This window comes from Hyaena hyaena, unplaced genomic scaffold (genome assembly GCF_003009895.1).
Source record: "Hyaena hyaena isolate Hyena2069 unplaced genomic scaffold, ASM300989v1 scaffold_81, whole genome shotgun sequence".
Lineage (NCBI taxonomy): Eukaryota > Metazoa > Chordata > Mammalia > Carnivora > Hyaenidae > Hyaena > Hyaena hyaena.
This window is the reverse complement of record NW_024080714.1, coordinates 2729143-2756901: the sequence shown is the minus strand read 5'-3', so window position 1 is coordinate 2756901 and position 27759 is coordinate 2729143. Positions and strand designations below refer to the sequence as shown.

Sequence of the window (27759 nt, the reverse complement as noted above, 5' to 3'; positions counted from 1 at the left end):
AAAAGACTCGGAACTGTATGAACCCAGCTGGCTGATTATAGGAGTCACCATTGTCCTGTCTAAAAGTGGTCACAGTGAAATGGCCAATGTGAAACTCTCACAGTTAACCTTCACAGTTAACTGGCCTACAGCAAAGGTTTCCCTCTACATGGCAGAGTACACACAGGAAAAAAGGAGACTGGGGTGCCTGACTGGCTCAGTCAGTTAAGTTTCCAACTTCAGCTCAGGTTGTGATCTCACGGTTCAGGTCATGATCTTGTGGTTCATGGGTTCGAGCCCCATGTCGGGCTCTGTGCTGACAGCTCAGAGCCTGGAGCCTGCTTCAGATTCTGTGTCTCCCTTTCCCTCTGACCCTCCCCGCTTGCTCGTATTCTCTCTCTCTCAAAAATAAATAAACATTTAAAAAAAAGAAAAAAGGGGACCAACTAGATTCTTAAGAGTTTATTTTGCACCTTTAAGTATAATCCCAAATTGGGACATCCTAATTATTTCATGTACATGAAAGATATTAATCAACTCTGTTGGAACTGTCAAAGATTTTCACTCCAATCAAAAGTCATTTGGGGTGCCTGGGTGGCTCAGTCGGTTAAGCGTCCGACTTCGGCTCAGATCATGATCTCACGGTTTGTGGGTTCGAGCCCCGCATTGGGCTCTGTGCTGACAGCTCAGAGCCTGGAGCCTGCTTCAGATTCTGTGTCTCCCTCTCTCTCTAATCCTCCCCTGTTCACGCTGTCTCTCTATCTCTCAGAAATAAATTTAAAAAAAATTAAAACCTAAAAAAAAAGTCATTTAAGGTAATTTTTCTACTACCACTAAGGAGATGGGGAGGGAGTTAGAAATGTATGAGAGTCTACCCTATGCTTTTGTAATCAGATTTTTGGTGTCTTCTTAAATTAAAAAATTCTCTACAAGATTAAAAACTGTGGTAAACTTTAATAGTTACTCTACTGTTCGCAAAATTTATACTGATTCTCAGGAAAAGAGCAGCCAAGTAAGAAACACTTAAAAAAATAAACTTGGAAATATATTTTTACATGCGTGAAGCTGATATAAATTCAAACTACAGGAGCATCTTCTGTAAAATAGAGTAGTTTGCTCTGCCTCCTCTATCTTGTGCGCAGAACTGAACCACCAACTACCACAATGGCTCATCCCCTATTTACAGCATCGGGAAAACAGAATTATTAAATAAGCATCAATTTTAGCAAACAGAATACTTACGTGGTCTTGTGCTAGAAATAAAAGTACTGTGTGTTTATGGTTTTTCATTATAAATCTCAAAATGATAATCACCCACCCACTGGCAGAGAGCTCTCCGTTCGGTACTCCAGGGCCCATGATTCAAGGTGGATAGGTGACCTCGTGGTCCCTGACACTTGATTCCTTGAGAGATCCAAGAAGCCACCAAGAAAAGGGGCTCCCTGTGGCGTTGGAACCAATGGGCGAGAGGAGCTCTCCTGCCTCCCCAAAACCGTTCAAGTCAGCGCGGGAAAGGGCTCGCTTTTTACCTTCCGCCACCATGAACATGAGTTCCCACAGCTGCTCCTACGGGGAGGAAGAGCTGCAGGCATGACTTCATGTTGTCTGGCATGAAGGCAATAGAATGGAAAAAAGCGTCCTAAAACCAAGTCACCCCTCCCGAGCCAGATGGGGGGGTGGGGGGAGCTGAGCTCTGTCACGTTCCTCGGTCACCTGGCTTGGTGGCCTCAGGCCAGCCTACCTGGCAGGGACCCAGCCAGGGCAGCTATCAGGTGCTCCTTCCCTCCACCTCTACCTTCTCACCAGCAGGGTGGCCCTGAACGACCTGTCTAACCGCTCCCCGCCTGCGCTCCTGTCTCTGTGAGGCCAGGAGCACGCCGCACCCTAACTCAGCGCAGAAGCAAATGGGACAACACATGTCAAGTACGTGGCACACACTGGAAGCACAACCAGCACTCAACAAATGCTCCCGTGGCTTTTTCCTCCTCTGTTTTCATGGCCATCCAACTTTCCGCTCAGTCTTCCTGGCCCTTCTACTGCTCACTCCCCGACCACCCCCGGTTTTTCCCAGAGCAGGACTGGCGCCTGCCACTGTCATCGTGTGTCACCGCTGGGACTGCAGTTTGCATGGTCTTGCGGCGTTCCGAGGACAGAATGAAGACACAGATCCCAACCCCCTCCCATCGGTGTCTCTTTGTCTGATATTACAGCCTGGAAACTGGAAACTGACTGAAGATCCACCCGTGAACTTGGATAGCACGAGGCGAGCTCACAAGAAGGATGCAGCCTCTTTCCACGGGAAAAGGTAGCAACGATTTACCCCTCACATCAGGAGACCAACATGTTCCCCTTCAAGGGAGGGATGCAGACAAGGTGACAAGAAAGAGGAGGGCAGATGGCAACACGTGGAGGAGAGAAAGGAGCGAAAGTACATGCAAAGGTCTCTCCTTGTAGACAGAGATGAAAGGAATAAAGTTCGAAGGAGATCATGTTCCTTGTCACTGGAAGGGAGGACACAACTTTCATTCCTGAAATTTCCCAGATAAAAGGAATACATGGAAAGGACAGGTTTCTTCCGGAAAGGTCAACAGGCCTTCTGCCAAGAAGTTCTCAAGAAGAAGGTGCTTCCCCGCCTGGGAGAGGGTGTGAGGGCTCCCTGCTTCAGGACGCAGGCAGCACCCTGCAGAGGGCACTCATCAGGTGTGTTGTTTCTCATTTCTGTGCACACAAATATGCCGTGTGTCAAAGCACCTGTGTTCTCCAATCGACAGAGAAAACATACGCTCACAGGAGCCAGACATCTTTTCAACCCATGTCCATAAAACTATAAAACAATATTCCATGTATAGTCACGCCTTGCCTCTCTTCATCCTTAAAAACTGTTCAAATTTATGTAAACCACAAAACAAACCAACCAAAAAGGAGCGGCATGTTTGTGAATTTCCTTTCCTTGCACCATCAAGTCGGTGTCCAGCAAACCAGTACGTGGCATGATTTTTAGATTTCCTACGATACGCGATCACTTCTGGTGGGCACTGTGCATGTGTTATATTTCATTTAATCTTCATAGCAGCCTTTCGAGGTAGGTGTTGTTACTTTAAAATATTTTACATGATTTATATCTAATTTTATACAGATAAAATTATATCTAATTTTAAATGTAATCACATAATGGTCTTCGTAAATTTAAAAAAAGTATTTCTTTCCTTCCTTGGGGTTGGACGGTGGGGGCAGCAAGCTGGTTCCTATACTCCATCCCTACTTCTCTCCCTGCTAAAGTAACCCAACTTTCCTCCCGAGTGCCTGCTGAACTTACTCCTTTGTATACAGGCTCTTGGATCGCGTGTGTGTTATGAACACGTACCTTCATATGTTTTCATATTTCGGGAGTCGCCATTTGTCTTTATATTCCATCTTTTTCCCGTCTTTTGTCATTTGACAATAACTTGTAGAAATCCTACCAAATCATCTGGTGAGGTCAATATTAGCATTCCCATTTTACAGACCCAAAAAAAAAAAAAAATGAGACTCCTAAATTTTAAGTGACTTGTCTGAGGTCCCAGGGTAGACAAGTGGCAGAGGCAGGATTTGAACCGGTGGCGGTCTGTCTCTGAAGCATATGCTCAATGAACACCAAAGGGAAAACAAAAACAAAAACAATACCTCGTGTGTCCCTTAAGTTTGGGTTAAATTTCTCCTGATAACTGACAAATCTGCATCAGCTTGTTTGTCAACAGCATTATCTCATTTGTTTAAAAACACACTGAAAAAATTTTTAACAAAACCATTTATCATGTACCAGGTGAGCTGAGGCCCACAGAAGCAGGGCCGAGCGTGGTGAGGATGTTCAGTGGACAGGACACCCTTCTCCTGAGGTGAACAGATCAGGATTTGTACCTCCCACCGGGAGATTTTTTTTCTATCATCATTTCACAACAATCAACAATGACTTCTGAGGTGTCGGGATGGCTCGGCCCGTTAAGCATCTGACACTTAAGTTTTGGCTCAGGTCGTGATCTCAGGGTTCGTGAGGTTGAGCCCTACATCAGGCTCTGCACTGACAGTGCAGACTCTGCTTGGAATTCTCTCTCCCTCCCTCTCTCTGCCTCTCCCCTGCTTGAACTCTCTCTGTATCAAAATAAATAAACTTAAAAAAAAAAATGACTACCGGGAAAACACCCCAGGACAACTTAATAGGCCCATTTCATCAGGACGAGCACAGAGTCACAGATTCCTCAAATGTCGCTGTTCCAAAGGAGGGTCCCTCCAGCCACTGCATCCATCTCAACCTTGCTGGACTCCTTCCCTTCTTAGCATTTCTCAACTTCATCTGACTTAGATGCTCCAGAGTTTTTGTTTAAAAAAATTAAGCGCTGTAACAGTTTAGAGAAAGTACAGGCCTATTAGCTCAACTATTTTAAAACAAAAGAAGGTAATCTTTGATGTAAAGGCCACTGCTCATTTTTCAGAAACCAATGGCAACAACACATCTAATGGAAAGCCCTTCGTCTCTCCCCAGGTCGGATGGGAGGAAAATGGCGAGAAACAGAAAAAGCAAAAAAGGTACTTTCGTGCCTGCGTGGAAACCCTCTGAAGGGAAGACAAGGGTAATGGGGGGAAATGGTGTTAAAAAAGCAACGATGATGTACTGACCTTCTGGACTGTAGTGGTGAGGTCCAGGCAGAGCTGAATGATTTTGTTCTTCGTTACTGAGAAATCGGTGATCCCTGTAAATGGAGCCCTGGAAAGCAACACACATCCTTTAAGAAAACGGAGGCGGGGGCACTGGGATCCCCACACTGTAGGCTGACAAGCAGAGCTGGTTTAAAGGACTCATTATGTAACGGTTTCCTCTCAAGCTAACACACAAAACAGGATTCTGAACAGAAGAGCCGCAGGAGTGCTAGATAAAAACACATCCGAAAATGAGCCAAGAGAATTCGTGTCCCTTCTGAGGTCAACTCACAGCCTTCAGACCAACGAAATAATCACGAGCATTTAAACGCAGTGAAAACACCTTTGGTGTGTTTCCACTCTTCCCCAAGTGGAGCTTAATTTGGTCCTGCTACTTATCTTTTCAGTAGCTTCCAGAGGGACCCTAAAATCCCCCCACTGACCCAGAACTCCTGGAGAGGCCCAGTGGAAGGGACATGAAGAGACAACAGCTCATTTCCTGAACTGACCCAGGGACAGTGGGGCACATGTGTAACGTACCGGTCCAGCCAAGCTAACAAGGCCTTTGCGGCTCCGATCAGCTCCACCACGGAGGTCAGGAGTTCTTTGGGGGGCTTGTGGGAAGTGTCCCCATCGTAAGCCGGACTTTTCCGCCGACTACTTATGTAATTCTGTAAGTTGTGGGAAGATGCTCGCAGTTTCAGAACCAAGTTCTTCATATTGTCGGTTTCAAGGCCGTAATTCTGTGAAAAATAAAACCAAAGGAAAAAATTCAAAATAATCAACAATGCCCAATCTCTGCTAATAACTCAAAAGCCCACCAAACAACTTGAATAACTCCTACAATAGCCGCAAAATCTTCCATGATTTGCTCACATTGCGGACCTCACCCACACCTAGTCACACCAGCCTCTTCTCTGTTCCTCCCGTCTCAGGGACTTTACACTTGCCGGCTCCTCTTTTCAAAATGCTCCTCCCGCAAATCTTTGCAAGAACAGCCCTTTCTTATATTTACATACTAGCCCCAATGTTCCTCCTTGAGGCTTCCTTGACTGTGTAGAGCAGTTTCTCAGCCTGAGCCCTACTGACATTTAAAGCCCAGAAGTCTCTGTTCTGGTTGAGGTGAAGGGGCAAGGGAGGATTCTGGTACATTTCAAGAGGTTCAGCAGCACCACTGGCCTCTACTCATTAGCCATCAGTAGCATCCTCTCCCTAGCTGTGACGGCCGAACATGTCTCCACACATTGCCAATGCCCCCTTGCATCTCTCTCTCTCTAGCACATCACCTATCTGCCACCTCTCTGACCCACCCTGGTCGCACCATCTTCCTCCGGCAGGGACACAAAGTCTGAGAGAGCAGAGTTCTGAGTGCGGCTTACCGCCGTGTCTGCAGCACAGCAGACAGTAACAGCAGCCATCTGAATGGATGAATTTCCATCCGGTGAGATGCGCTTGCCCAGAAACAGAGCAGCACTGACTAACCGTCAATTCACCTGAAAGGTAATTTCTGTCTCTCGAGCTTCGAACCTGTGTTCTTTCTGGACTATGTTCATCTTACTCTGGTGCTTTGAAAAAAATGAATTTCATGTGATAGGTGAAGAACAAATCCCAGAGGACAACACATAAATCTGAGATGACTTTGGGGAGAGGACGGATGAACGTCTGTATTCAACTGCACATACATGTCCCAAGCTGGTGGTTCATTATTTTGACAAAAAATAAAGATATCTCTGGGGTGTACTATACTGTTTCAACAGCATCCCAAAGTGAGACCGTGGTACTATTTAAAAGCCAGGAATAATATGACCAATATACTTGCTCTACACCAGGGACTGAACAAAGGGCTCAACAAGTATTATCTCCGGTAAATAGCACGAGAAGGTGGAAATGATAGTATCTCTAATTTACAGGTGAGGAAACTGAAGCACAGAGCCATTAAATACATTCTCCAAGGTACACAGTTAATCTGCAGGGAGGTGGGATTCCAATCAAGGCAGTCAGCAGCGAGGTTACAAGGTTTTGATCGCCATGAGGCATGTTTCCCTTTTGTGCTCCTTCCCTGCCCAAGACAGGGCAGAAAGAGAAGATAGAAAACAGGCTGGGTTACAGATAAGCAAAAGGAAAGTAACCAGTGGCCCTGATTCTACACAAATTAACTAGCTGCTTACCTCCCTCCAAATTCTATCCTGACCTGCTCCATCCCCTGATGTTCAAATAAATGTTTGTACAGGGGCGCCTGGGTGGCTTAGTCGGTTAAGCGTCCGACTTTCGCTTAGGTCATGATCTCGCGGGTCGTGGGTTCGAGCCCCGCATCGGGCTCTGTGCTGACTGCCAGCTCAGAGCCTGGAGCCTGTTTCAGAGTCTGTGACTCCCTCTCTGACCCTCCCCTGCTCACGCTGTCTCTCTCTCCTAGAAATAAATAAAAATTTAAAAAAAAAAATTTTTTTTTTTAAATAAATGTTTGTATAGAAATAAAAGTTCTAAGTAATTTCTGGTGACATCATCTACAGACACTATAGTTGGATTTTCACTGCAGTTAAATGTTCCTGAAGCTTAAATTTATGTTGCTGTAAAATAAAAAGTGCTTTTTAAAAAAGTTTAGATAGGAATTGTGAAAAGAGTGAAGTACAATAAAAAAATAAACTAAAAAAATAAAAATCTTCCCAGATCCATTAACTGGAAGCTGTCTTTCGCAAGCCTTGAAGTTTTCATAATAAATTCATAATTTCATAATTTTTTGAAATAAAATTTCATAATAAAAGTGTTTTTGTATTAAACACTAATATTCTATCCCACTCTTATATCCTTCATATTTTTTTCTGTCATTTTCTACAGGCTAAAATATGACATTATCCTTCAAGAGAGAAGACAAAACTACAAAGATGGATTTTCATCATGCATTTTCAATTCAGAGAATCAGAGATTCACAAGTGAATGGATAAAGGGCCACATGGCAAGCTTGTTTTGAAGGACTTGTGACTGATTAAAGGGAACTGTCCCCTTATTCAGTCAATTATCCAGCCTGCCAACTTCTATCAAGAGTTCTGAACCAAAGCAAGAAAATCAGCTTTCTATAATCAATGTCACCATAAATTACTTGGAACTCTTATTACTGTGCATGACATTTACTTCGTGAATTCAAAGAGGACTAAATGCATTTTAGTGTTGCAAGAAGTTTTAAATTTCCATCTCCTACAAATCTACCACTTTTAATATTAAAACAAGGGGGAGTGTGGCTTCTTGTTAACTGGTTCTTTTCATTTCCACTCAATAGGCTCTGATTCCGTTTTCCCAACCAAAACAAATCACAGGACAAGAAGGATAGATAGATGCAGCTATAATGGAGTACAATTTTAACAGGATAGAAAGAAGCAAAGGAAGAGAGGAAAATTCCTTCCCTTTCCACTCCATTCCACAATTAAGAAGAGAACAAGAAACTGATTCTAGTAACTCAAGAGAGTCTCTAATGCAGAAAAATAATCAGGGAAGGATTATTGACTTAAGTGCCCCACAATGAAAGACAGAAAATGAATCATTTCTGAGACCAGATTTGATTATCTCCACTAATCTTTTCCCTGAAACTTGTCTCCTTCAGAAATTGCATTAAAAGTATCAAGATATACACTAAGTAAGAAATGAAAGGAGTCTCTGAAAATCTATACACCTAAAGAAACCCGTCCACCAAGATCTCACTTCATTAGAGGTGAGCCATCAGGGATTATTTCCGGGTCTGGTTAGAGAAATCACACTGCAGACAGGTCAGAAGGAAACAGGCAGATTCTCACTCCTCTGGTGCCTGAATTATACATACTCTAGCTAAAGATGAATCTTATATTTCTCTTATACCTCCCTTTCCCATTCCTCCTGACCCTGTTCATGATCTAACATGTGATGAAGGAGTGCCAGAGACATACATTCTAAACCATCTCACTGACTTGGGTCAATTAAGTCACAACCTAAGAAATATATTCCACAGTCTCCCTAAAGGCATTTTATTATCACCTCACGAGCAAGATCAAGTTAAATACAAACTGACAGCAAAGATTACTCTTCCTGCATGATTTCTGCCCCAAAAGAAGGATAACATTCTTTAATGACTTGCCATAGATGGGTAACTTATGAACAATGAATAATCTGAGGAGTAGACGTGTGCACAGAAGCACCTGGGACAGGTAAATACATTACAGGCATTTCATTGAATCACACATTTGGGTGGCAGCACTTAACGTGTGTACGGATTCCAACTTTGTTCACTTTCTCAACCTACTTCAACCTTAAAAATATAGCTGTGCCTGTATCGGTCTTGACAGGTTGATTTGCCAAAGAAAATAGGTTGCAGTTAGAGTTCGTTACTCTCAATCACACCCTCTGGACCAGTGCTGCAGTGATGAAAATTTCTCCATCTGCACTGTCTAAATATGGTAGCCAGTAGCTGCTAGCCACCACTAGCCATGAGCTCTTGAGATGTGCGACCGAGGAGATGAATTTGTTTTTCATTTCATTTTCATTTAAATAGTTGCATGTAGCTAATAGCTATCCTACTAGAAAGAGTAGCAGCAGATCTACTAGAAAGGCCCTACTAATAGTCTGCCCCTGATAGGTGGAGAAAAATTGGGTCCAGACTCTGAATTCAATCCTGAGAGTGATCTTGGGTCTACCTCACGATACGAGTCACTTGTACGCCGCACATCGCAAAAGACAGGGGGCTTCTCCCCCTGCTATCCGTGACCACCTATCTGTGGGCCATCTGCTCACCGGGTCTGGAATCTTTACTAATAGCTATTCCCTATTTTAGGTTTTTATCCATTCTATCTGCCCTGTTCTTTCCAGAATTTTCCAGTGGTTTTGTTTTTTCCTCCCCCTTTCTTCTAAATTCTATTCATTTCCTGTCCATCACAAAACCAACAACCCACTAAACTCAGTTTACATGACAACCTCTTTTAAATAAGCCTGGGGCCAACTACGGATATACGTTAACTGCCTAAGGGAGAAGTTGTTAAGGCAAAAATTATGACCAATTTATATATACAAAGATCTACACAGTGTAAATGCATTAAATAGTATAATCGATATGTGTATTACAATAAAAACATTTAAAGGGGAGATTAGAGCAAGATGAAAAGATATTTTAATAATGCTCTCTAATTGCCCCTCCCCCCAGAAAAGGCACACTCATTTGAGAACCCTTGTGTCAAATGCATTCACTGGCACTCTACTGCAGAAAGCATGTCCAGAATGAGTTTGAGGTCAAACTTTGTCTACAAAGGAAATTAGAAGGAAATTGTAGGAGATAAAATGCAGCTTTAGGTTCTGGCATTCGTCCAGCTTTGTTCATTTTAGTCCAATATCTCAGGAGGTAAGGAAGGGGCAAAGGCAAAGAAAGGAGGCAGCTGTTAGGTTTATTATCTGGCCGGCTGTACACTCTGTACCTCTAATCAGCCCTTCCTCCTTACCTCTCCTATTGCGGGTTGCGGAGTAATTTGCCTGTCCTCAAACCCCTTCCTCAAAGTTGAAAGAGACCAATCAAATTAGCAGAGAAGATGGAAAAGTGATCTTCCCAAAAAGTGTAACAAAAGTAAACTCCAACAGGCTTCCCTGTATAAAAAAACATGCGGCTTTAAAAACAAGGCTCTAAGATACCTTCTGGGCTGTGCAAAACACACGTTAGCGTAGAGCCGCGTCTAGGGAGTGTTACTGTACTGACGGGGAAAACAGGCACCCCCGTTTCCGCGGAGGCTGCGGAGTAAGGAGTGTGTCGCAGAGCCAGGATCAGAACGCAAAGCTCCTGCCTGGCAGCCAACACTCACACCACTTGGCCACGGCGTCTCCCCTGTGGCAGCTCATTTATCAACCACAAATAATTTCCCCCTTACTTCTGTAAACAAGAGCAGCACATCTCAGAGCAGGAGACAAGGCTCTGTCCATTTTAAGAAGAATACGCACCAGGCAGCAAGAGTTATATAATCAATGGAACGCGGACCAGCAATGGCAGAATAATCGAGAACACATTCTTTCCCACCGTTCTCGGTGATGTAATTGTATATACCCCTGGCTCAGGTTCATAGCATTACTTAACCCAGCCTGAATGCCGCGGCCTGGTTCCAAATCCTGACAGCTCGGGACACTGCATCCTTCACATGGCATCCTAACAGACACACGTGGGTCCCCGCCGTGTGGCAACCAGTGTGGAGGCATGATGCCCTCACAGATGTTGTCCGCGCACACCTAAGACGGCTACTCAGGCAGCCACGGGTGGAATGCGAGAGTCAGAACCTGGCAGGATTTAACTCACTCCATGTTCAAGTCAAAGCTCACTCATCTGCAAAGGGTACCAGAGTTCACATTTCTTCCCTTCTAGTTACCACTCCATTAGCTGACTTCAAGAGCACACACATCAATTATTTAAGTATCACAAATACCTGTGAAACACGGAAGAGCTTCTGATAGTAACAGAAACACACATGAAATCAGAACCTAGATCTCATTTCAGTTTAGAAGATGATGTTTTCATTCAGGATTTTCTCCATCATTTTATTCTCCACAGAAGATAAGAAAATGAAACTAACAGACTTTTTTCTGTAAAAGGTAAACTTAGTTTCTGTGACAGGCAAACTTTTCCTTAAAGGGCAAAATAATAAATATATTGGGCTTTTGGAAACCACACAGTCCCCTGAAAGTATGAAAAAGCAGGCACAGATAAGAAATAAATGAACGGTCATGGCTGTGTGCCAATAAAACTTTATTTACAAACGTGGTGGGCCAGATTTAATGTGTAGGCCACAGTTTGCCACCTCTTTATCTAGAAAATGATTTCTTCCTTTTTATGTTACCTTCAGCTCATGCTTCATTTCAATGGATCATTAAGAAAATGGGGGCACCTGGGTGGCTTAGGCAGTTAAGCATCTGACTCTTGGTTTCCGCTCAGGGCATAAACTCACGGTTTACGGGTTCCAGCCCTGCCTCAAGATCTGTGCTGACATGGGGCGCCTGGGTGGCTCAGTTGGTTAAGCATCCAACTTTGGCTCAGGTCATAATCTCACAGTTCGTGGGCTCAAGCCCCGCATCAAGCTCCGTGCTGACAGCCAGCTCAGAGCCTGGAGCCTGCTTCAGATTCTGTGTCTCCCTCTCTCTCTGACCCTCCCCTGCTCATGCTGTCTCTCTCTCGTTCTCTCTTTCTCTCTCTCAGAAATAAACATTTTAAAAAATTAAAAAAATAAAGATCTATGCTGGCAGTGTGGATCCTGCTCAGGATTCTCTCTCTTTCATTCTCTTTCTGCCCCTCCCCCTCTCGAGTGTGCTCGTGCTCTCTCTCACTCACTAAATAAAGAAGCAAATAAGAAAACGATGCTGAATCACAAACATTGAAGATTTCAGAGAATAAGGTTCTAAAGAACATCATCATGGCACAGATCTCATGAACCAACCAGTGCACAGAGAAGGTCGACAGCCTCCAACACAAGTTCCTGGTGTCCAATTCGCGTGACCCCCAGCTCTTCAAGGTCCTGATGGGAAATCTGCAGCAGCTGCTCTCCGTTTATCTTCTCCCGTTCGAACTTGTGGACATACTGCTGCAGGCAATCGTCTAACCCTACCAAAGAAAAGCAGAAGCCATTTTGTTTCCTTTACTCAAAAATTTGCCCATACTTAAATCAACTTCAGGAATCACCAGTTATGCCCCAACTACTTGACTGTCTATACAGTGTATACCCCACCTGCAGGACACCCCAGGTGTCTCCTCATCTTCTCATTTCAAACAGATCTGCAATGTGCAGCTTAAAATTTTCAAATGGATTCAGTACTATTTTATGACAGTTACCTTCCCATTTCCATTTCCTTTCAACTAAAATAAACACTAAACCTTGCTGACTTGGAAATGTGAATTCTGTGGACTAGATACTTGTCTGTGAAGCAGTCTTCCTTTGGGACACCATCTTCCTCCCAGCCCATGTCGCCCCGCGGACCTGCCAATCAAGAGGCTTTGCTGCAATTGTTGGCCACAATATTCTACCCACCGGCCAGTTATAGGTCATCAAGGATGACCAGGCAGAACCAATCAAAACCTTCCTTGATATTTAATATATGGACACAGGAAGAGAGTTCTTCCTTTCCGGTTGGAAGTCATAAGGATACAACGTTGAGGATGCTGCCATTTTTCTCATAAGTTTCCTGAAAATACATCCATTTGAGAGAAAGAAGATGCTCTGATAATATGCTATATGCCCCTGGATCGAAACCTGCTTAAATTCTACCCCTACGATTTTTCACTTAACTTGAAATAAATTCCTTTTCTAGCTTAAGCTAGTTTGTGTTGGGTTTCTATCCCTTGAGACTGAAAAAGTTCTCATGACTACAGAATCCAAAGGAGAAAATACCAGCAGTGGTACCAGAGAAACGCAATGTTAATTAAAAGGGGTAGCTTGTGGGAATTTTTCCAGGTCAAATACTACTGCCAACAGTGTTATATTTTAATGCTTTTTTTTTTTTTTTTCCTGAGAGACAGAGAGAGAGACAGAGAGCACATGTGCATGGGATGGGGAGAGAGAATCCCAAGCAGGCTCCATGCCCAGCACTGAGCTCAACTCAATCCCACAACTGTGGAGATCAACACCTGAGCTGAAATCAAGAAGGCGGATGCTCAACTGACTGAGCCACCCAGGCACCCCAATGCTCTTACATAATGACTAAAATAGGTAAGCCTAACAAAACTTGGGTTCCTTTATTCCTGTATAGAGAACTTTCTGGTCAACTAGTGTCAGTGGTTTTACTGGACTAAAATTTTGTATTGAATCAACTGGTCTATTCAAGCCTAATAAGAGCCACCTTAGCATTTCCAGCAATGAGGCTTCTATAAATTCAATCCCAACACAAAGGATGAAAATTCAATTTCACTAGAATAAAATATGTGGAAGGCATTCTGCCGTGCTCTGCCACACACACACACACACACACACACACACACACATGCACGCACACACTTACTTCATTTACCCCTCACCACAGTTGTGCCATGTAGGTACTCTGGACTAGGAAAAGTCGACACAAGGCCCAGCACTTACTTTTGGCAAAACTAATGTCATCTATGGATCTATGGACCATTATGGGTCTATGGATCACTTAGCCTAGCTGATGTGCTAGGCTAAATGATACATCTGCCCCATAAACTTTCACCATTTGTCTCCCGATAAGATACAGAAACAGAAAGAAGAACAATGTCCTTAGAACCGTTTGGGACTATCAAATACAGGAAGAGGAGGCAAGAAAAAAGTATTTTATGGTGACCAGCTGGAACCCACTCATCTTCCCTCCAGTGACACACACCTACCAGCAGAGGGGCTCCAGCACACAGCAAGCGAGGTTAGGGACGGTGACATAAATAAACCCAGCTCCACTTTGGCGGCCTTGAGCCACAAGTGGCCCCTGTGGCATGTGAGTCAGAGAGGCAGTGGAGGCCACGCAAGTCAGCAGGTATGGAGGCCGACGTCCCCCCTGTCCCCCAGGCTGCATCCCAACGCCCCGCCACCCAGGACCGTCTGCAGAGGAGCGGTATCTGTCTACAGTAAACAACAGCGACAAGGGGAGCCTCCTTACACCTCTAGTCTCAATTTATAGATGACTAACTTTGGGCACATGGGGGTTACATAGCCTGTCTCCAGCCACACAGCTGGTAAGATGCCAAGAGAAGGAGTTCTGTGGCCATTTTCTTCAGCTGCCCTATAGGAGGAAAGGCCTCGGATTCAAATCCAGGCCTTTTGACACAAGCTCTACTCTTTCACATTCCACCCGGGAAACAGAGTTAGACAAATTCCTCTCCAAGCATCTTCCCAAATAAGCAGTAGGGTCTACAGTAAAGTGCTGGATTTCTGTGAGTGTTCTTTAAGATGAGCAAACATTTCTAATAAATTTTAACTTGAGAAATGAGCGATGTCATGCTATATGAGTTGTACGTGATGCCAAACATCACATGATCACAACTGAGCCCATGGTTCTGAAATTCGCTTTGACATACAAGTGCTTTGATTACAAGCATGTTTGCGGAACAAAGTATGCTCGCAAACCAAGGTGTTACTATAACCACAAACATTAAGAGAGAATCACAAAATCTTAGAGGCACTTGAAGGTACTGTCATTGAATCCAAACAATTGGAAATGTACCAACAAAGGTCTTAACTACTATGAATTTCACCATAAATCACTTAGCCGGTTCTAAGCCAGGTCACAACCAAAATCCTGCCATCTCCTCTCCTTCAGGATGTCCTCTGCTTTTGCCTATTTTTAAAATTTAAAGAGAATTTTTAAAAATTTTTTAACATTTATTTATTTTGAGAGAGAGAGAGAGAGAAAGACAGAGAGAGAGAGAGAGAGAGAGAAAACATAAGCAGGGGAAGAGCAGAGAGAGAGGGAGACAGAAACTGAAGCAGGCTCCAGGCTCGAGCTGTCAACACAGAGCTGGCCGCGGGGCTCAAACCCATGAACTGTGAGATCATGACTTGAGCGGAAGTCGGACACTTAACGGACTGAGCCACCCAGGTGCCCCGAGAATTTTTGTTTTAATTATCATCAAAGTTGAGGACAACCATGTTATATATTTAAACTTCGTTATGGCTGAACTGTGTTGCCCCAAAATTATACGTTGAAGTCCTAACCCCAAGTGCTCAGAAGGTGACTGTATTTGGAGATAAAGTTTTAAAGATGTGATTAAGCTAAAATGAGATCATCAGGATGGGTCCTTTTCCAGGATGACTGGTGTCCTTATAAAAAAAGAAGACCCACATGGAGGGAAGGCCAGGTGAAGACACAAGGGGAAGACAACCACCTATAAGCCAAGGAACGAGGCTGCAAAAGAAATCAACCCTGCTGACACCATTATCTCAGACGTCAGGCTCTAGAGCTGGGAGTGAATACATTTCTGTCATTTCATTACCCGGTCTCCAGTGCTTTTCCACGGCAGCCCTGGCAAACCCACACAAATGTAACAGCATTTTATTTCATATTCATCCACATGTCATAAACTCTTTTTAAAACAAAGCAAATGAGGACCAAGGACCGGCAGACCTGAAATTCATGGTTACCATACCAAGCAAGTCCACTGCTCAAAACACACGCATAAAACAGGGACCCATGTCTGTTTCCATGCACAGAATAAATGAGTCCATTAAAGTTAAAGTGAAGATGCCGTGCATCACCGGTGCTGATTAAACTTCATCCAGGAAGAATGAGTAGATACAAAGATGAGGCCAGATTTCTCTTTTAATTAACTGAAACATTTCACTGAAGACACAAGATTTCTGAAGCTGCTTTAGAGCCTGAGAAGATATTTTGGACACAGAGAAAGCTGAGATGGGAGGTCCCATGTGGGCTCCAGGTGGGACAATGGCTGCAGGTATGATCAGAGATGGAGGACTTGAAGGATGCAGAGCACAGAACATTTTCCTGCAAAGGGATCCAGAATGTCCTGGAGGATTCTGAGGGAACATAAGGGTCCTGACCTCAAATAATCAAAAGATCTCTGACATATAGGAGAATTATCAAGAAGAACCGCATGCTGCCACCTAACTAAGAACAGTATCTATAGTGGCATAAAGACTTCTTTTCAATGAACACATATATGTGTTGAATATGCTAGATTTAAAAATTGTCTTAATGTTTATTTATTTTTGAGACAGAGACAGAGCATTGGCATGGGAGGAGCAGAGAAAGGAGACACAGAATCCGAAGCAGGCTCCAGATTCGAGCTGTCAGCCCAGAGCCTGATGCAGGGCTCAAACTCACAAACCACAGATCATGACCTGAGCCAAAGTTGGAGGCTTAACCGACTGAGCCACCGAGGCGTCCCCAAATATGCTAGATTTTAAATAATATTGCCTCTAGCTTTATTATTCCAACATGTTATAGCCTATTCTTCAGTTATCCCACTGAGAGAATACAAACATTTGTAAACAGCTAAATTAAATATTACATAGCCCCACAGAGGGGAAAATCCCCAATTTAAAGTAAACTGGTCTAATCGTTTCAGAATTTGCAATATAGACTTTAAACTATTTGTCACATGTACCTGTTTGCCGGTTCCTTGCTTAAAGGAACTTACAGAATGTCCAGCAGCACCGAGAGAAACACGTAATTAAATAAAATTAGATCAAATACATTCCGGTTATACAAATTAAGCACATAACTCAATGTGAAAGAGCCAGGAAGGGAGCCCCTGAGGAATGCAAGCCCCAGCGAAGGAGGCCCAGACACCCTCCGCTGTCACCAGGTGGGGCAGTAAACACTCTAACTTTCAGGGAAATACCACATGTGTAAAGGAAAGAAACCTCTCACCCTAGATGTAGAGCAAGACGGGGCTGTAGTTAAGAGCCTGAGCACCAATATAATCCCACTTCTTGCCACAAAAGCAAGTTACTCAGTGCCCTGACCTGTAAAACAGCAACAATACTCCTGCCTACTGCACATATCTGTAACGAAAATGAAATGTTTATAAATGAAATATTTATAAATGGGCTTACAACATGATAAAGCACATAATAAATAGTCTATATCATTAAATACAAAATTGTGATTTATTCAGGTCCTCAATTTCCTAAGTGTTCAGAATAAAAGTTGCTAGAGAGACAGAGAAACCCCCAAAGGCCCCCTTGGGAACACTATAAATTGGAGATGAGATCTCCACAGCCCACGTTATCATCTTCTGCAGAAAGTATTCCCAATATGGGAGCCTGCCAAAATCATCAGTTCCACCTAAAAGTGTTTTCTTATCTGTATCAGAACAGAAGCACCATAGCAGAGGTTTCCTTTTGTTCACTGTATAGCACTCAGCATCTAGAACATTGCTGACCCCTGATAATCTTTGTGAAATAAATAAGTGAATGCATGAAGGAAGACAGTGAACTTCACAAAAATATTAATGTCACACCAATATCCAAGCCACCTGATTTTATTTTCCCATGCAGGTGAGTAACTCAAGATAAGGAAACTATGGACTGTGATATCTACAGGTATTTGCTTCAAGTCTCAATGTTTCAAGGTTAAAGGAGGTCATTTCTACATTAAAGAAAAAATCATTGTCCCATACTAAGAATTCTTTTTTATTAATTAATTAATCTCCCTAAAACGTGGCAAGGCCTATGTTTAGGAAGATTAAGAAGTTAGAGTATATGCTCCATCACAAAAAATGTAGAGCTGTTCTCTTCAAATTTTCTGTAGGAGACTAAAATCAGGTCATTGACTACATCATCTTCTGTTCTGTACATGCGGCCCACCGTAAGGACCCTTCAATGGCTATGCTTTGGGCCTGTGCTCAAGTCAGCAAACACTGTAATTCTACAAATACAGAGTGGCCTTACAGCATTTTACATCCAGTACTTTTGATCACTGAAGTATGTTTTAACCAGAGGGTTTTGTTTTGTTCGATCCAGAAACTCGTCTAACTAAAGCTATAAACTTGCGTCTCAGTCAGGACTTTTAAGGACCACAAGTGACAGACGATTCAAACAGAATCGGGTACACTGTGTTCTCCAACCAGGAGAATCAATGACAGATCACACAAATTCAATTTAGCTCACTGAATTAACATGCAAGGCCTTCAACTATGAAGGAGCTGAGGGCTCAGGAAGAGGTCAGTTCTCCATGATCTGAACCAGAGGAAAGTAAACAAGACTTGGGTGATACGTTTATACCCAATTAATTCTCAGAATTCTCAACACTTTTACAAACATTAACCAGTAAAGATCTGACATCTAAGCTCTTCTGACTTCTCAACTTGCTGACCCTCATGATCCAGTATGTTATAATGTCTCCCAAACACAGCCCCTTGCTAAGGATTAAAAGAAAAAAAAATCAGCTTTCAAACCAAAACTCAATACAGTTTGGCTTCTCTATGGGCATAATACAATTAACTGAGCAAAACTAATTCCAGAGCGCTCCAGAATTTGGAAGCATGGTTTAAGAGTGAGACCTCCAAATGCCCTTTTAGGAAGTGAGCCATCCAACTATATCCCTTTGGAAGGACTTTCTTTTGTCACCCTTGTTTTGTTGAAGTCTGCAGGCCTTAATTTTAAAAGTAGCTGATAAAACTAGTTTAAATATAGCAATCTGAGTTTAGACAATAACACCATGTTTGAAACACAGGGGTGTGCTCACGTTCAGCTATGTAATTTTAAAGGATTGAAGAATTCTTTCTGCCTGGTTGGACAGACTGACTGGCCTTCCCTAAAGAATCAAAACTACAACCAGTGTTGGGACACCTGGGTGGCTCAGTGGGTTAAGCGTCCTTCCACTCAGGTCACGATCTCGTGGTCCACGGGTTCGAGCCCCGCGTCATGCTCTGTGCTGACAGCTCAGAGCCTGGAATCTGCTTCAGATTCTGTGTCTCCCTCTCTCCCTCTGTGCCTCACCTGCTAAGCACTCTGTCCCTCTGTCTCTCTCAAAAATAAACATTAAAAAATAAATAAATAGGGGTGCCTGGGTGGCTCAGTCAGTCGAGTGTCCAACTTCAGCTCAGGTCATGATCTCACGGTTTGTGGGTTTGAGCCCCACGTCGGGCTCTGTGCTGACCACTCAGAGCCTGGAGCCTGATTCCATGTCTCTCTCTCTCTACTCCTCCCCTGCTCATAACCCCCCAGAATAAACAAACATAAAAAATGTGTAAATAAAAATAATTAAAATGGAAGACTTGGTGTCTCTAAGCAACGATGATCAGATCTTATGAGAATCGCTTGAAAGATGTATCACATTCCTTGTTAATGAACAATCACAACTTGCCTTGTGATTTTTTTTAATGTTTAAACCTTTAGCTTTTCCTTTGGAAACGTCTATTTCGTATGTTAGGTTTTAAAATATCCCTTCAAAAGGTTCCCTCCATCCCATGTCACTGTCGCAGCTAAACTCTCTCGCCTAGGTTTCTACGATAATCTAGAAACAGGCTGACATGCTCAGTCTTCTCTTCCCCCACAATTCCTCCTCCTAACTCACCCTCCAAAATTCCCTGTAAGCAAAACCACCCTGCCCTTCACAGATCCAAGTCCGTGAGCTTCGCATGGCTGAGCCCTGGAGGGTCTGTTCTCTTACAACCTTCCCTAGACTCCCCCTTTCCCAGGACATTCGTCCTTCTGGTGAGAATGTAGAAAAATGCCCCTTTTGTGAAGTTTCTCCAAAAGGAACAGAAGCGTTAACTCACAGGTTAGCCAAAGAGCGCACGGGCCAGATTCGGCCAACTGCCGGGTTTTGTGAGTTGGGTTGTACAGGAACACAGCCAGTCTTCCGTGCTGCCTCTGGCTGCTTTCACGCCACAGTGACAGAACTGAGTGGTGTGACTGAGATCGAACGGCCCACAAGGCCTAAAATATTTACTACCTGGCCCTCTACCAACCCTTGGTATAACTAACAGCAGTGACGACTACAAAGTGATGATAAATCTGCCAAGTGGAAAAATAGACTAGACCAGGATTTAAGTGAAAAACTCATTTTCTAGAATTACACTGAATTAAAACCAGAGAAGATGTTAGCTCCCCTCCCCTACAAAAAATCCTAAACATGCTTTAGAAGACCACTTACAACTTTTAATCCACTCTATTATCTCCTTATGGTCCATTTTTTAAAAATATTTATTTTTGAGAGAGAAAGTGAGCAGGGGAGGGATGGAGAGAGAGGGAGACAGAATCAGAAGCAGGCTCAGAATCAGATGCGTGGCTCGAACCCACAAACCGCGAGATCACGACCTGGGCTGAAGTTGGACGCTTAACCAACTGAGCCACCCAGGCGCCCCCAATTTTTTCTGAGGCACGATAAAATTCACTAATTTTTAGGGTACAACTTGGTGAGTTTCAACAGGTACATACAGTCACGTAACCATACCACAGTCATGATATAAACATTTCTATCACCCCAAAAAAGCTCCCTTTGCTGGTCAGTTCCCTCCCCACAGGCTCTGGCAGTCCAGGGCTTTTTCTGGCTTTACTCCATGGCCTTACTGCGTTATACTGGCTAAAAACCACTTAGTCCCAGTTCTTGGGCTCCTCACACATGGATGAACTGGCTTCGATTGGAACAGACACCCAGGGGCGCCTGGGGGGCTCCGTCAGTCAAGCACCCACTCTTGATCTCAGCTCAGGTCATGATCTCACAGTTTGTGAGTTTGGGCCCAGCTTCCAGCTCTGTGCCGACAGGATGAAGCGTGCTTGGGATTCTCTGTCTCTCTCTATCCCTCCCTGACGCATACTCGCTCTCATGCACTCTAAGTAAATAAAACTTCTAAAAAAAGAAGAAGAAAGAAGAAACTGACACCTACCCTACTGCTCATAGCTCTGATTTTCTCAGTCATCTTTCCAGGTTTCTGGTTCAATGCAGTTTGAAGAGAAGCCACCACAACCCCGTGTCTGGGAAGTGAATTAGAAGACCTCTCATTCCTTCCAGGTCGTATGTTCCTACAACGTCTGAGCTAGCGCGGGTGCCTTCACTTTCCACAGCAGAGTACAAAGAAGGAAACAAGCTGCCCCGAAACTTCAATCTCAGACCTCCCCTGAGCTAAAAACAATTAGCAAGTGAATGAACTTGGTCTTGGGGAAAAACACGGTGAGGTTTTCTGCCCTGATTAGAGTCCGAGCCTATGAAGCCCTGCTGAGGCCTCTGCTGCCCTCAAAGCAGAAGCTGCGTGAAATCCAAACACATGGAAAGAGCCAGCAACCCTGAAAGCCCAATTAAGAACCAACCAAGTCCTTCCACTGCATTGATGGAGCGGAGCAACTGACCTTGAGGAGGAGGGACTCTCGCTCCTGGGCATTTTTTTAGAGGAGCAAGCTTCCAGCCCAGTAATGCTGAACACAAAATAAAGGTTTGTGCTCTTAACCCTTTGGGAAAGGCAGGTCCCCACATCACTAAAGAGGCACCAAATACACAGCAACAAACCCAGGCTTCAATTCCTTGCAAGAAGCAACGCGCAGAGAGCAGAGGGCAGTCGGTATTCTGTTTCTGAAGCAAACCCTGCTTCCTTGCGGGAGCTCCCGCCTCCTCCTGAGACTCATGTCACTCTAAAGACGTCAGAAAATGGAACCAAGAAACAACCACTCCCTGGGTTTCACTACATACGCAGACACTCCGTTACCGAAACAGAACTTGGAACTAGCAAATATATCCAGGCCAGGATAATTTAAGGAAGTAAAAATAGCAAGACTACCTTAGTTCAAGGATTCAAGTTACCCAGAAAACAGTCAAGCGACTGGCCTGCCTTCATTTGAGGTTTCTGCGCTGGTAAGTAATGCCTTCCAGCTGGCAAACGGCACCAGGAAACTGCGTCAAAGCTGTGGGCCCTGCAGTCTGATCCTGTCTCCCAGCCCCCCTCCCCATCCCCAACAGCTCCGGCACAACCTCAACCCTGTGAAAGGGACCCGTCCCGCCACCCCTTCAGCATCCTCAGCCCAGCCGCGGAGAGAGGTGCCCAGAGTGGGGACAGGGGAAATGAAAGAAGTCGGCATTGTCTGAAATCCTCTTTTTTCAGGAAATACTTACGCTGATCTAAATCATTGAGCTGACAAACGCAAATTCTGATGCAAGTCAGAATCAACCAAAGAACCAATGGTCTAAAGAGGTGGTCAGAATTCAGAATATAAGGACGGCCCAAGCGTCCAGCTTTAGTGCTCATCCCTTGCCTCTCTCCCCCCGCCCCAAAAAAAAGGATCACAAACATGAAAGGTAACACCGTGGGCAGGGAAGAAATCTGATGCTGCCTTACATGCTGAGGATGTTGCCATGGGTCTGTGCGTCTACATACCATATACAAATACATCCTAGTAGAAGGGCAGCAAAAAAATGCAAAGTAAGTTTTTAGATTCTACAACCAAAAACAAAGTTGTGGAGATGAACACAGAGGATTCCATAATGCTCGGGGTGCAAAACAAAATGTACTTTCCAAGGTTGGTTGGTGTAATTCAGTAACCAAACCTTTGTATCTAATTCTGGAATGCTTGGACCAGAGTGGGGGTGAGGGGGAGTGGAGGGGTAACATGTAAGAGGAGAAAACAATGTATTTTTCCCAGGGTAAGTTGTGATACTCCTCTCCTCCAACACAACTTATTTTGCCAAAACTATTCATTATATTTGCTCTAAAACCAAACATTGGCTACAAATATTGAGACTGGCATGCTTATGTGGAGGGAAGAACTGAGCAGTTCTCCACACAATGCACACAGCAAGTTTAAGTTGACAGCACTGGGGAGAATCAATTTAGCACACGGACTAGGCGGTGGCCCGGAAGGTGGGCTTCAGCTCTGCCCATTGCTTGAGTGTCAATACTGCCCAGGGGAAAAGCTCCCCCGTGCAAAGGTGAACATCTATCGGTCACTTCCATTCCAGCCGGGCCATCAGGATTTCCAGGGAAAAACTGCCATTGGTCTAACCCTCTACCAACACAGCCATCAGCGTTTCAAAAGTGCACAGTCCAAACAGCTGGGCTGCGTGTTCAATTAAGTCCCTGGGTTAACAGGAGGCTGCACGTTTTACAGAGCACCTGAATGTAGGAAACACTTCATTGATCCTTGCAATGACCCCAGGTAGGATGCTGGCCAAGTTATAATTATCGCCACTCCATTGATGGGAAACCAAAATGAGAGAGTGGGCTCCCTGGGACCTTGTTCCAGTTTAAAAACAAAACAAAAAAAAATAGCAGGGCTAAGGGAGAACCCCGACCTCAACTGGGCACCCAAATCCTTGGGGGTCTGAGGTAGTCAATGAAGAAATGGAAGAATGGAAAAGTGATTTAATTAGGAACATTAATTCACAGACTATGTTTCAGGTACTGCTGAGCACTGCGGAAATGCTACAAGATACAAGTGATGTTCAAGTAATTGAAGACTAAAAAATTGTAAACAAAGCAAGGAAAGGGCTATTATTAAGCCTATTTTACAGGCCAGGATCAGCAGCATGGCTGAGTAATTAAGGAATAGGGCCTCTGAGGCCAGACTGCCCGGATTCAGTTCTGCTACTCCCCAGCTGTGTGACCTTTGGCAAGTTACTTAACCTCTCTGTGCCTCCGTTTGTTTAATCTACAAAATGGAGAGGATAACTACCTCCCTCATGGGGTCATGTGGTTATCTGGATGATTAAATATTCTTAAAGCACCTCCAACATAATGACAGGCACACAGTAAGTGCTGTTTAAGTGTTCGTGAAAAAAATTTCTAAGTTCTTTAAAAAAAAAAAAAAAGGCAAGAAACTGAGGATCAGGGAGCTTTTAAGTAATGGACCTAAAGTCACACAACAAATAAGAGGCAGTGTTGGGATTTAAACCATTGCCGGCCTAGCACTGTCAAGGAGAGCACAGAAGACTGTCTAGGAAACCCTTCTGGAACCGGGGTAGCTGTGGGTCTAATGGCAAGAAGCTGACGTCATCAGCAGCTGATGGCTTTTTTGTGCAGGAGATGGGGGTAAAGAGGACACTCTGATACAAGGAGGGTGGAGAAAAGCCAGAAATAGCTACAAGGGCAAGGGAGCCGGTTATGAGGCGCTGTCAGTCTTTCTTGATTTTTGAAATGACGGCTTTATTGAGAAATAATGCCCGGACCTTACAATTCACCCGCTGAATTCACAATTCACTGAGTCTGGGTATATTCAGAGTCATGCAACCATAGCCACAAATCTTAGTCCATTTTCAACCCTCCCTGCAAAATAACCCCATAGCCACTGGCCGTCACTCCCTGTTTCACACCTCCCCCCACCCCGACCACTGGTCAACCACTAATCTGTTTTCTAAGTCTATGGATTTGCCTGGCTATTTCACATAATAGCTTCTAGACATTTCCCATACATAGAATCATACAATATATGGGTTTTGGTGACTGGCCTCTTTCACGTGGTATGTTTTCAAGGTTCAGTAAAGCCTTCTTGACACAGTTTAAATGCCACATCCTTGCTCCAAACCCTGCTGGCTTCCCACTGCCCTGAGGAAAAGTCCAAGCCAGCAAAGTCCAGTCTGGTCTGTCGGCCTCCCGCCGGCTTGTCCAAGTTCATCTGGCCGAATTCTCCACCAACTACTATGCTGGCCACCGGTTTTATGTGCTTCTTCCAGCCCTCAGGCTCCTTTCCGCCCCCGGGGAGTGCCTGAGTGCTGCTCCTTCTGCCTGGAATGATCTTGCCTCCTCGGCCTCAGCTTCATCGCAGGGAGGCCTCAGCCCATCCTGGTACCTAAAGTAGCCCATGACCCCTGTGCTTCCTGTGGATCCTGCTGGCTTCCTTCGTCAGACTTAGCGAATCCGTGAGTTCTTGTTCGTTAGCCCTCACCTGCCTCTCTCCCTCTCTGCAACACAGGGCCGGGCCCACGCCCGTCTATTCCCCCCGGCACCATGCACACTGCCTGGCACAAACAGGCACTCAAACAGTGGCCGGACGGAAGACACAAAATGAGGAAAATCCGGGTTGAGGATGAAGACCACAGTTCAGCGGTGTAAACCCATGAGGCTGTGCATCCCCCCAACCTGCCAGCATTCTTTCTGGTGAACTTGCCGAATCCCCCCCACCTCCCGCTCCCATTTTTTCATTAACCCCCCTGTGACAAGAGCTATAGATATTCCCCCCGGGGAAACCGAACCAGAAGCTCCCGGCTCTTGCAGCTTACAGTGCGGTAGGGGAAGAACCCTTTAGGTTCTTCTACACAAAAATTCCCAAAACTGTGTCATACTTATTTATGGCTTGACGGAATGTCAATTCTAGTTCTCTGAGTGATTAAAGCTTTCTCCTCGTTCTCCAGAAAACCCAGTTTTTACTACGCTCTGGGGCCTACATGTGTTACTTGAGTGATGTTCCTATCATAGGCTCTCTTGTCTTATAAAGTCACCTTTGTGTTGTGTGGGGGGCAGAGCGCAGGGGCCTGGGCTCTGTTCTTGCCAGCTGTGTGACCTCGAGCAGACCGCGTCACCCATTCCCCAACGTGGACGGGCAGCGGCTGAAAGCTTGACCCCGTGGTCCCACCAGCACTGCATTTCTACGATCCTGTGATCTCAGGACACTACATCCTTCTTCCCATCTTCAAAATCGGGAGAACACCCATATCATGCAACCCCCTAATGACAGAAAAGTCAAGGGCTCAGATATCAAAGCCAGCTTTGATCAAGAAGGCATGTAATTGGCACTATTTGTATACAGGAACTGACATGAAGAGGTAGTGCTTTTGAAAGTAATATATTACCAGATGGTATGAGCCCAGAATTATGGCAGAATTTTAAAGATACAGTACACTTAGCAAAAAGGTCTGGTCGTTGTGCTGGTTCCCCCTCTAGGACTAACTTGCGATGCGGGGTGCCATGGCCCCCGGATCCCTGCCCTATCGCCAAGTGGGCACTGCCTGCTCCGCCCTTCCTCCCCTGGAAGGCGAGAGAGCTGACCTGGAGAGCACTCTGCACTTTTCAAAAGAAAAGAAAACCCTCCATGAGGGAATGTTCATATGCACATACGGGACCAGCTGCAGACTGTGAACACACGCCCCAGAAAGTCAAAGGCCGGGATGAGCCACGAAGCCTACGGGACCACCATTGGCTCAAGAGAAACATCCTGGTCTAGGAGCAAATGCAGGTACAAACCTCAGCGAGGTCTGCGTTTGGTCTTAAGACCTGCAAACCTGATAGCTTTGAACTCTCAAGCCTTTAATGTGAAATACAACCCGACTGATGCCTTACTGAATACTATCGATGAGAAGAGCTTGAGTTTTCTGTGACACAGACTTAAGAGAAATGAACTTAGAACTGGCAAGAATAAAGGTATACAATTACACATATAAAATGGCAAACAGTTAAATGTCACTTACTACATGGACCTCCCCTTTTCAAGATGTGTATGTAAAACCTTTAGGGGTGCCTGGGAGGTTCAGTCAGATAAGCATCCAACTCCTGGTTTTGGCTCAGGTCATGATCTCACGGCTCATGGACTGGGGCCCAGCGTCGGGCTCTGCGCTGACAGCATGGAGCCTGCTTAGGATTCTCTCTCTCCTTCTCTGCCCTTCCCCCGTGGTGAGTGTGCTCTTTTTCTCCCAAAATAAATTAATTAATTTAAAAAGCAAACCTTTAATTCTCCTCCTGTCCCCATGAGTGTGTATTATTATAGTCTCCCACTTTGGAGACACAGCGGGGGACCCAGAGAGGGGAAGCGACCTACCCACGGCCACACAGAGCCAGAGCTCGGGGGCTGACGCCAGGCTCTCCAGCCTTCATGCCCATGTCCTGCCTCTCTGTGCTCCAGTGTAGACTGTTCAGCCATGGTGCTGTAACTGATCTAAGAAAAATATGGTTTCATATGACAGGAAAGAACACGAGTCAATGCCGCGGACTTACTTTACTGTCTGTGATCACCTTTGTAAATAGTGATGGCAATGTAGGGACAAATGGCCCTCCCGCCTGGGTAGGTCAGATGAGAAAACTAGAAGCTCCTGCAGGCTGGTCGCAGCTAACACCCTGACCTTATCAACTCATGGCCCACGTTTCCTGTAACAACACTCTAAAACACAAGGGAGATGGACGCCACTTTTTTTCTAGGAAATCGATAGAATTCTTTTGTAGCTCTTTCAGTCTCGAATGGAGCTCTAGAAACTGGCCCTTTAGGCCAGTGGTGACCATAGAGGGTAGTGATGCACCAGAAATCTGACCACCCTTAAAGGATGAAATATCTGCCGAGGTCACGGGACCCTCTGCCTATGTTTCCCGAAGTTACTTTTCAAAAACTAGACCATAAGGGCACCTGGGTGGCTCAGTCAGTTAGGCATCCAACTTTGGCTCAGGTCATGATCTCATGGTTCGTGGGTTCAAGCCCCGCGTAGGGCTCTGTGCTGACTGCCAGCTCAGAGTCTGAAGCCTGTTTCAGATTCTGTGTTTCCCTCTCTCTCTGGCCCTCCCCTGCTCATTCTGTCTCTCACTCTCAGAAATAAATAAAACATTAAAAAAAAAACTAGACCATAAAAGAGGCAAGCTTTCTCTTTCCAGGACCTGATAAAAGCACAGAAGATGAGGCAGTGTCCGTCAGGTCTTCCGTACGCCATGAGCATCCCAGAAAAACCAAAGGCAGAGAGAGACCACACTGCAAAGAGAAAGTGTCGCTGTGGGTACCGGACCACATCCACCCGTACCTCCTGCAGGCT

The 27759-nt window shown here is 44.8% G+C and overlaps 1 protein-coding gene across 3 annotated transcripts in view; it reads right to left on the bottom strand.

Annotated features, from left to right (window-relative positions):
- Positions 1-27759, bottom strand: part of CNKSR3 (CNKSR family member 3) — an 85568-nt gene that overhangs the window by 19456 nt on the left and 38353 nt on the right. For 2 of the 3 annotated variants that reach the window (XM_039234086.1, XM_039234087.1), the window contains exons 2-4: positions 12078-12241; positions 5194-5396; positions 4633-4720 (exon numbers count right to left, since the gene is read on the bottom strand). In XM_039234086.1, coding sequence (XP_039090017.1) covers positions 4633-4720; positions 5194-5396; positions 12078-12241 — 455 coding nt within the window. Of the gene's footprint in view, positions 1-4632; positions 4721-5193; positions 5397-12077; positions 12242-21395; positions 21414-27759 lie in introns of those variants that run through there. The other variant, XM_039234088.1, reaches the window with a different exon arrangement.